Source organism: Vigna angularis, chromosome 1 (genome assembly GCF_016808095.1).
Source record: "Vigna angularis cultivar LongXiaoDou No.4 chromosome 1, ASM1680809v1, whole genome shotgun sequence".
Lineage (NCBI taxonomy): Eukaryota > Viridiplantae > Streptophyta > Magnoliopsida > Fabales > Fabaceae > Vigna > Vigna angularis.
The window spans coordinates 569079-579917 of NC_068970.1; the positions used below are offsets into that span (position 1 = coordinate 569079).

The 10839-nt window shown below is 31.8% G+C and overlaps 2 protein-coding genes across 2 annotated transcripts; one reads left to right on the forward strand and one right to left on the reverse strand.

Annotated features, from left to right (window-relative positions):
• The first annotated feature begins 2724 nt into the window (after positions 1-2724).
• Positions 2725-4187, forward strand: LOC128194983 (probable F-box protein At4g22030). Its single transcript, XM_052871660.1, has one exon. It carries the CDS (start codon positions 2764-2766, stop codon positions 4027-4029), a length of 1266 nt encoding a protein of 421 aa, XP_052727620.1. The 5' UTR covers positions 2725-2763; the 3' UTR covers positions 4030-4187.
• Positions 4188-7644: 3457 nt separating this feature from the next.
• On the reverse strand, positions 7645-9071 carry LOC108337393 (S-type anion channel SLAH1). The gene is made up of 2 exons (XM_017573915.2): positions 8124-9071; positions 7645-8020 (listed from the first exon to the last, which is right to left on the reverse strand). The coding sequence occupies exons 1-2, from the start codon at positions 8973-8975 to the stop codon at positions 7772-7774; spliced, it is 1101 nt and encodes a 366-aa protein (XP_017429404.1). The 5' UTR covers positions 8976-9071; the 3' UTR covers positions 7645-7771.
• Positions 9072-10839: the final 1768 nt, after the last annotated feature.

Genomic DNA, 10839 nt, shown 5'->3' on the forward strand with positions numbered 1-10839 from the left:
AGCTTCCTTTTAATCATTTTTTAAATTTATTATTTTATTCTTCATTAATATACTTTTATAAAAAGTTCAACACTAAAAGATAAATTATCTTTATCCGGCAGACGTAATTACTAAATGGAAAAATTAAAATATTTAAGTCACACTTGAAAAAGTTATGAAAAAATATAAAATAGTTAAAATTTTCTTTTATGTTCATTAAAAAAACTAGTATACAAAAAAATAATGTATAAAAAATATATAAAACTAATATTTCACTATCAAATATGGTAATAAAAAACTATATTTTTTTTAAAGAATGGAACAAATGAAAAATAAGAGCAAAATTAATGAGTTTGGATTAATTTAAAAAAAAGAAAACAAAAAGAACATATGAAATGGGAGAGAGTGAGAGATGAACATAAACCATAAATAACTTAAAGAGAATATTTTATTAAGTTTTTTTATTCTTTATTGTATTTAAGTTTATATTTTACTATTTATTAATATTAACGTACTTTATAAAAAAATAAAAAATCTACCTAATTTAATTCTCATAAATTTTCGTTATACATACATAAAATTTCGAAAGGTTGGGAGGGTCACAAACACCCCCAAGAAGATTCAAAAAGATTCGTTGTTGTTCTTATTCCTCAATTATATACAGATAGACATGTTTTATTATTTGGAGTATGGTGACATATTTTTTGTGTGTAAAACCTTTTATTATAATACAGTTGTTTTTCTTTATTCTTGTTTTTGTGTCTTTTTTTTTCCTATGAATCCAACACAAGCAGAGGTTGTTCAAACAAAAAAAAGCAAAGACGTGTAAGCAGAGGAACTTACTCAAGTAATGTGTGAATGACGATAACATGCATGTGTGATGTAAAATATATGTATTATGATGATGATGGATTGACCACATAAACTTATCAAGAAAATACTGTATCATATGCTTAATGAGTAATCAAATTAGACAGATTAATGAGAAATTGAATAAGGTTTGTGCACTCAACTATTTAAAAGTATATATATAAATTATTCTAATAAAGGAAGACGAGGATTGTAACACTTCTTTTTAAATGTCATGTGTAACTAAAATACAATTATGAATAAATTATAATATAGTGAAATATTTAAAAACTTAAAATTAATTAAAATTTGTAAAAATAATAAACAATCTCAATACAGCTTGAAATATCGTATTAAAAATTTTCAACATAATTTATTAAAAAGAAATAAAGTTTGAAAATTCTAAAAATAGTTGGAAACCATCATCACACATGCAAGGGTGAGTCAACAACATCAACACCCAAAAACACATATAATTATATAATTAATATAATATTGTTATCTAATAATAACATCAATCCATTTTACAATACAAAACATATTGTTAATTCAAACTCTTATCTAGATAAACCATATCACCACCATCAATCACTATCGCTATATGTCGTCTTTCGTACTCCAACACATGACCAATTCTTTTAAAAAAAAAATGCGGTTTATTGAAAAATTAAATAAATCATTAAAAGATTTAAACTAATAGACAATGTTTTTTTAGACAAGTGTTGTCTATTGAAAAATTAAATAAATCATTAAAAAAATTGAATAAATAGATCATGCTTATTTAAAAAAAAAAATACTATCTATATTGATAGAGAATATTTTTTCAAATAAGTGCGGTGGATTGATGAACATTAGATAACACTTTTCTTTTAAACGTTATAGCCTTCCAATAGAGAATGCTAAAAAACGTTATCTGTTAAAAGATTTGATAATTTTGTAGTAGGAGATTTATCATTAAATTACATTATTGATGCTTCAATTACTTATTGTGACCTTTAATTTAAAATCAAAACATTTAATGAGTTTAAAATTGAAACTGGTGGTAATAAATTGAAGACTTTAATAGTGTCACCTTTAATTATTAATTAAATGTTTTGTTTCTACGTGAAATATTGAATAGGTTGAGTTTTAAACATGAATGGTTTTTGCAATGTATTGAAGTGTGTATAAATAGGGTCGGTATACTGCATGATCTCCTATAGAACTTTTATCTTAGATAAATCATAATTATTTATGAAATTTTATTTGTTACTTGCAGATTTTGACTGCAGGTAACTAATTTTTTTTTTAATATAAGTTGAAATTATATATCAATTAATTAAACAGCTTTTTCTTTTTTATACGCAATATAGACAACCTTCACGGATGTGTTTAATATAAATATAGAAACAGATGTGTTTTAAAACATAAAAGGAAATACCAGAGACAAAACGACCTTACAGATAATTGAGTTGCTCGAGTGTGTTTTTCCATAGCCCCTCATTAAGACAATAAACATGTAATTAAATACACCAGAAACTAATTATTGAAAATCATTAAATAACAAATAACTGACTATATGTTGTAGTTGAATATAACAGTTAGATTTGACATTATGATATTGATGGCGTTGTTGGTGGCTTTACTGCGTCTCACATGAAAGGGTTGAAATTTCAGAACTCACCAAAATCTGAAAGCTGAAAGAGTCCGCCATCACACCAAGGCCAAGGCCAAGTCTAATCTTCTGCCTTTTTGTCTCTTAGTATTAGTCAAAGTTTTCATTATACGTGACTTCTTCCTTTGAATATGTCTCTCTCTCTCTCTCTCTCTCTCACTATATATATATATATATATATATATATATATATATATATATATATATATAGACACGCCAACCCTATCTCTCATTCTCATCTCCAACATCTCCAAACTCAATCTCATCAACACACACATCCCATGGCTTCTTTACAGACCACACCTCTCCTCTCTTCTTCTCTAACAAAAATCAACGCTTCTATTCGTATCCCTAACCCTCCACCACTCTCTCGTTCTCTCCCAAAGCTACCATCAAAAACCCTGCGCATTGATCAACTTAACGGCTCCACACACACAATTCCATTGGAGAACAATGTCGTTACCACACACATATATCAAGATTTATTCTCTCCCACCGACAAATCATCTCATAACCTCACTCTTCAACTCTACGCAATTTTGGAGCAAGTTTCTGACAGAATTGAAATGCACAAAAACATCGGCGAACAGAGAAACAACTGGAATACTCTTCTTCTTAACTCCGTCAACATGATCACTCTCTCTGCCACGGCCATGGCCGGTGTTGCTGCAGCCACCACTGGTGACACCGGGGCACCGCTTTTGGCCTTGAAACTATCATCCACGCTCTTGTTTTCTGCCGCCACAGGAATGTCACTCATCATGAACAAAATTCAGCCCTCACAACTCGCCGAGGAGCAACGCAATGCTACAAGGTTGTTTAAAGAGCTTCATACCCAAATCCAAACCCTAATCACTATTGGAAATCCCACAGAGAAAGATGTGAAGAGTTCAATAGAGAAGGTGTTGGCACTCGACAAAGCTTACCCACTTCCCTTGTTGGGAGCCATGCTTGACAAGTTTCCCCAAAAATATGAACCAGCGGTCTGGTGGCCTTCGTCTCAGTCCCAGAGAAAAAGTAGAACACAGGAGAGGAAAAGGTCTAAGAATGGATGGAGTGAAGACCTCGAAAAGGAGTTGAGGGAAGTGATCGAAGTGATAAGGAAGAAAGACAGTGAGGACTATGAGAGGCTCGGAAACATAGCGTTGAAGGTGAGCAAGAGTCTTGCAATTGCGGGGCCTTTACTGAGTGGGATTGCAGCAGTGGGGTCTTCTTTTGTGGGGAATGGCTCATTGGCGGCATTAGTGCCTCTCATGGCTGGCTCATTGGCTTCAGCAGTTAATGCATTTGAGCACGGTGGCCAAGTGGGCATGGTGTTCGAAATGTACAGAAACTGTGGTGGGTTCTTCACGCTTTTGGAAGAGACCATTAGGGACACTCTTGAAGAGACAGACACTGAGAAAAGAGAAAACGGTGAAGTTTTTGAAATGAAGGTGGCAATGAAGTTGGGAAGAAGCGTTTCGGGGCTGAGACGCCTTGCATCAAAATCTGCTTCCTGTGCTATGGAAGGAATAGTCGTAGATGAATTCGCCAGCAAGCTCTTCTGATTAGGATAACATTTCATCTCAAACGATACATTTATTCTTTGATTCTTTATTGTATTGTATAGTCCTCTGACATAACTTTACGGAGTATTCGTTGAAAATATGTATAGATATATTTGTAAGTACTTTCAATTAATTGACACTCAGCGATCGAAATTTAATTCTCACATTTCTCTGTCTTATATAACTCAATTAGATGGCAGATATATTTGTCTGCATGTGCATAAGGAATTCAATTTCAAACTATAGATGGAACGCATATATATATATGGATACCACGTATACAAAACAATACATACATCAATCCCACACCAGATTTGAGATGAGATCTTCATCCATTTTCCTTATCATGGTAAAGTATTTTCAATTGACAATAGGTCTTATGTTATATTCCTGGAAAGACATGAATTGTAGGAACATGGAAAAGAAAATAATTACAATAATGAATTGTCAGTGTTGAAGGCATCTGTTCACCTTCCACCACAATTTCAAAAGACATTTGTGTTTGTTTGAAAAGAAAATTGAGGACCTTTTGGATAGTCATGGCCATTGTATTGAAAATTGAATAAGTAAAAGGTAATGCCTGAAATAAAAGGCAAGAGTATAATTATCAAGAAAATCATAACAGCTGCTTTAAATTTAGTGTATGACATAATTACCTAATTCTTTTATTTGGTTTTGTGTGTGATAAAATAATGGTTTTACTAGTCCCATGTTGATAACCCAAGTGGGCATGCGAGTGGGTGGAAGTGTTGAACAGACCAAGTCAATGAAATGAATTGGTGAGTCATCAATGTCCTTCTTCTCTTCATTTCATTTTACTCCTCCCGATCGTCTTTTTGATTAGCTATTATGAATAAATACTCCAATCCTAAATCCTAATAAATTAGCTATTTGTCTTGTAAATGAAGATAGGTTTAAGCCCCTAAACCCTAATAAATTAACATTAATACAAACATATTGTCTTCTAAAAACAATAAGATTAATTCTTATTAGTTTGATGTTGGGGGAGAAATGTGTCGCAGCTGAGAGAACTCGCCCCAAAATCAGCTTGGTGTCGAATCTGTGGTGGATCCTAACTTGAGTAGTCCATAATTTATTTTGTTTAGAGGGTGTTCCAGTGTATAAGGTTGACTTCCCTTGCTCTTTTATATGTATTTGGTTTTTCTATGCTTTGCCAAAATTTACAGAATGCAAAGTAAGAATCTCGGCCTTTTCTACGGCCACGTTACGTCAAGCTTTGTCTAAAATTCTTGATCAAGTGGTTCATAGTTATTTCTTCTCTGCTGCTCATGCATTTCTAGGATCCAACAAGCTCTTCAGCTAAGAAATGTTTGGATTTTTCACAACTTAACTGACAGACAACTCTTTTCCATTTCAGTCGAGTTGATTTGCTATCGCATTTACCAAAGTTATGTACTCGCACCATTGTTCTATCTTCTGTTGGCTCTTCGTATCCATTGTTAACTACATCTCTCACATCTTGGAATCCAAAAAAAGCTTTCATATATACACTTCAATTATCAAAGTTGATTTTCTTTCTCAACTAAGGTAAGGATACATTGTTTGCAAGACTAGTCATCTCTCACTCTTTCTTTCTTAAACATTTTCTTTTTCACTTGGACACTCAGACTCTTAGTTCTAATACTGATTTGTTAGGAAAATGATACTCACTTAGAATTATCTGAATTTGCTTATGTGTCTTGCATTGTGTGATGCTTAAAATTTATATACTTACATCTTAGTTTTTCATCTCCAAAGCCATAAACTCTACCATTAAGATACCATTATTACCTATTATTATCTAATAACCATTACTTTAAACCCATTTAATCCTACCACATTTAAGTTTATCCTAACAAGTTGTTGACTTAGCAAGGAGAAAAGACTTTAAGGATAATGAGAGGTTGGAACACGTAGTGGTGAAGATGAACAGGAGTTTGGCATTGCAACCCTGGGATCTTCATTGAATGGCTCACTTGCAGCTGCAAGTGGATGTGGTGGATGAGAAGTAGAGAAATTGCTGTATAATGTTGCAACTTGTGGAAGATAGATAGAAGGTGAGGTGGAAGAGGAAGAGTTGGAGAGAAGACAAAACGGAGAAGTCTTGGAAATGAAGAGTGCTTTGGTGTTTGGGAGAAATGTGTCGCAGCTCAGACAACTCGCCACAAAATCAGCTTCATGTCGGACGGAGGGAATTGTCGTGGATGAATGAGCAAGCACGACAACATAATCTTTAATTCTTGTCTCTCTCTTTTCTTTTTCTTTTTTTTTTAAGTAAAAACAACATAATCTTTAATTCTTTGGTTCAGATCATTGCTTGTTTTTGTCAGAAATTAGCCTGAGACATCTTTTCCTTTAACTTTTTTTTTTCTTCTGTAAGAAACTAATATCATTGTTATTATATTTAAATAAATAAGTTTATATATATAATATATAGATATGATATGGAAATAAAATGTTAAATAATTATATTATTATATTATAATATATATTAAAATATATTTATACGTAGATTCTTAAATATTAAATTATATAATAATAGTTAAATTGGTGTACGATTATGTGGTTGAAGAATTGTTTTAAGTAGTGTTTAGATATAATTGAAATGAATTTTTATGATTAGAAATTAAATGTTGATGAATTGTTATGATTAGAAATTAAATGTTGCTGAAATGTAATAGTTACTGTTTTAGTAGGTATGGTTGATCGTCTTTTAATTGATGATCTTTCACATCTTATCTTTATATTTTTGTTTGTTAATATAGATTACAGGTGTCAAAAGTAAATAAAATAATAAATATATAATTTATGTTTAACCTATCACTTTATCTTGAATTTCTTTATAGCTTTTTATAATGAGTTTGAATTAATCTTTTTTACCTTTTTTACATATGACCCCCTTTGGTCATTATGGCATCAATGCACGTCAGATCTGATATAAAGAATTTCACTTATTTAACTAAAGAATCGATCGACTAACAATTAATAGAACGAGCTATACTATATGGTTACCATAACTTGTTTATAATGAATAATATAATTGTTATAACAAAAAGTAAAAGAATGATAAAATGGATTATAAGTTTGAAGTTAAAATTTGGTTGTGAATATTATACTAGAGAAAGATCATGTTTGTTAGAAAAGTATATATATACACTATTCTAAATATATTAGAAAATAAAGAATTTTTTTTAAGAAAATATATGGAGGTACCGGACCTTGAACGAAAATTATAATGCGGCTTATAAGATGAGGTTTGCATTCACTTATATATATTCTTCATACCGAGATATATATATATCGAGCGTGAGATTAGACATTAATAGGTGGTTGACAGTGATTTGATAGCGGGTGAAACAATATATCCACACAAATCTCGTTAGGATAGACTCTAACCTAACTCTGATACCATGTCAAGAAATGGACTATAAACCTAACTCAACCCCACATAACTGACTTATAAGGTGAGGTTTGTACTCCTATGTATATTATAAATTGGTGTTATAGTATAAAGTATAAAGTACACCCTATTGCAAAAATTATAATTATAATTTTTAGTTAAAGCACGGACATATTTTGTCTATAGAGAATTCTTTTTTTCTTGCTTACTTTTCTTTGAATTGTATCAGATAACTTTGAATTTTATTGATATGTTTTTGTTTTCCTTTTACACACATTCTTTATTTTTAACCAAACAAAAGAGAGAGCAGTGCCTATAGTGAAACATCTCATTTTCAACCTTTCAACTAATAAAGGGGGCATTTTTGTTGAGTAGCGTCTCAATTCTGAGTACAGTGACGATCATCAAAGCAATGAAAACCAGCACGGAGAGCATGCATATAACCAGCATTAACCAAGGGGCCATGCCACTTTTCACATCTTCTGCATATTCCCCACAAGCTAGACCAAGGAAGGTTAAAGGGAATGAGTACAGCCACCATGTAACGTTCAACCTCTTCATCGATTTCTTGAACAGGGCTGGTCTGCAAGCCTGCATTCAAGAACAAAGTTTGACTCCTTGATTAGAATCAAACAGGTTAAAACGATAAAAACTGACAAGTTAAACTGGTAGAATATTGGAATCAGACAAGTACCTGAGACATAAAAAGGAATAAGGACAGAAAGAGGAGCATCTTTGATGGGGTGACAAAACCACCTAGGATGGATTTCCAGGCTAAACTTGCCATGCTTGGTGCAGCAAAAAACAAGAAGTAAGCTGGCCTTAGCACTTTGGGAAACTGGTTTCCATTTTTCTGACGCTGATATAGAGTTATGAATATAACCAAATAGAATACCGATCCAATCGAGAACATTACCGCTGCACTCTCTTTCCAACCGATTTCTGCAATAACTCGAGCAGACACCAAGTTCCCTATAACCGAAACCTGGCTGGTAGGGTTTGCCACAATCGACAGAAACCTCCTTTTAGTTGTGAACCATTGTCCATAAAGTTTAATATCAATGAACAATATCACACAGGAAAAAGCCAGGCAAAGAGCTCGGTAATAGCAATTTGTATGAAGAATCATGGGTGCTGATTGAAGCATGAGAAGCCAAGAAATCCAAGGAGCGTACATGCAGTTCACTCCAATATAGTGTGAGAACTCCTCTTTCACAACATCAAAGTGAAAGATGCACTTGAGGACGTAAAGTAAAGATAAAGTAGTGGCAACGAACAGTGCAACGCACCAAAGTAGTAGAAATGCAAAGGAAGGCATGAAATTGAATCCGTGCCAAAGAGAGTTTGAGTCCTTGTTGTGTTTACTCAAACTTTTCCACAGCAAAGCTTGTGCACCAAAAGAAAGGCATATGAAAAAGTAACCAACATGGATCTTGGTCAAGATTGGTAACCGTGAATGTGATGGCTTCGTGATCTCGCTTGGGAGGGCGCAGTTGTTTGTATTGTTCATGGAACCACCTTCGATTTCATCAACTGCTGCCTTCATGTTTCTATGTCACTGATTTTGGAATGTAACATGTCTCACTCACTTCCAGGTCCAGGGATTATATAGTGCAAGGATCACAAATAAACTCTCATCAATGCATGCTGTCTGAACATTTTATAAATTAATCAGTATGGATAAGTAGTGTTACCTTTCATTTCCTCATACTTTTTCTAATTATTAATGTATTTATCTTTTATTTAATCTTTTTTTCAAAATTTATATTTTTATAATATTTTTACCATTTGAGATTAAAGAAATGAAAAAATATATATATATATATATATCGTTTCAATATCATAATCTTGATAATATCTTGTTTTATAGATTTTAGGTAGAAGAAAAAGATTTTTTTTCTCAAAACCCACTTTACATCCATTAGTGCTAAGTTGAAGTGTTTCCAATTTTGGAGTGGTAAGATAATTAATATTTTAATGAGACAAAAACAAAACTCAGGAAGGTCATGATACGTATGCATTCAAATTAAGTAGGTCTTAAGTCATACTTTACCTAAAAATGTTCACTTGCTTTTAAAGGGTCTTACTTTTACAACAGCCGAAATCTTACTGTAGTTATTTTGTCAGAAAATAAAAAGTAATGTGGTCATGAATTTATAAAAGCTTTCATTTTGTAACTCGTTTTCAGCATAAAATGTCAACGGTAACATAAAATGGCTGAAGGAAAAACAAAAGAAGGAAGAGAGTAAATCTTAAGTTAGATTTTTCTTTTTCTTAATACATATAACTTTGATGGAAATACTGGGGCTAGTGGAGAAAGCTAGGTTCTTATCCTAACCATACAGCATATAACATTTCAAATTCCTAATCACATGTCACTACATTGTGCATATTATCACGCATTTTAGCCTTCTATATTTGCATAACCCTTTTCATTGTAACAATAGTGCTTCATAATATTAGTAGCCATTTTTTCATGTTCAAATCTACTAATAATTCCCAACACACTTTTAGGTGCATTACTTTAGTGGCAAAGAGTACGAAAGACATAAGAAATTAGACCAATTTGGTGTTTAAATACTATTTAATATGATTCATGAGGTAGTGTGTTAAAGAGGATCTTTACAGATTATAACGAATAGATAGCAAGATGGATAGTGGGAACCAACTAGCCATCTTGCAAGGGATAAATTATGTACCCAACCATTAGTGGGGATTTGACTAAAATTATAAAACAAATGTGCCTTTTTATCTGTTTCACTTTCAATAAGTTGTCAAAAAAATTATATACAAAATCTTTTGCTACTTTACCTCACCAGTGGATTCCAATAGTTGTCTTTCAAAAATGAATATGAGCCTTTCATGCTCCCAAGAGGGTACTTGAAAAGCTTAATTACAACGGAAAGAAATAATTAAAATTAAAATTCACTGGCTTAATTATAATAGATCTGTTTATTCCTGAGTAATTTAATAATAATTAAAGTTTAAAAGCAATAATTTTGCTTTAAATTTAATGAAAGAGGATGGACGGTAAAAGAAAGCAGACATATCAAAAGCATCCAAATGCATGTGCTTTGAAAAGGTTTGATTTGTTAGACTGAGCATGAACGTATATAGATAAAAAAAATACTTTTTTAACGTACACGAACTTGCCCGTTGAGTGATATTGAAGCACATGAATAATACATAACAATTAGTCCAGTTACATTAAAATTTTGTGCTGTATTTTGCTATGTATGTAACACAAGTAATTTGATATACTTACACACGCTACTTCGATTTTCAGGTATTTTCTTACCATTAACATATTATTAAATATGTATAATTTGCATACAAAATAGTATTTGTATTAAAAATTATAATTTATAATAACTCATAAACTTTTATTTATAATAATACTAATATATAAT

Coding starts and splice junctions, on each gene's coding strand:
- LOC128194983 (XM_052871660.1), top strand. CDS start 2,764: ATGGCTTCTTTACAGACCACACCTCTCCTCTCTTCTTCTCTAACAAAA.
- LOC108337393 (XM_017573915.2), bottom strand. CDS start 8,975: ATGAAGGCAGCAGTTGATGAAATCGAAGGTGGTTCCATGAACAATACA. Junction 8,021..8,123: donor TATTCCTTTTTATGTCTCAG/GTACTTGTCTGA, acceptor TCTTGAATGCAG/GCTTGCAGACCAGCCCTGTT.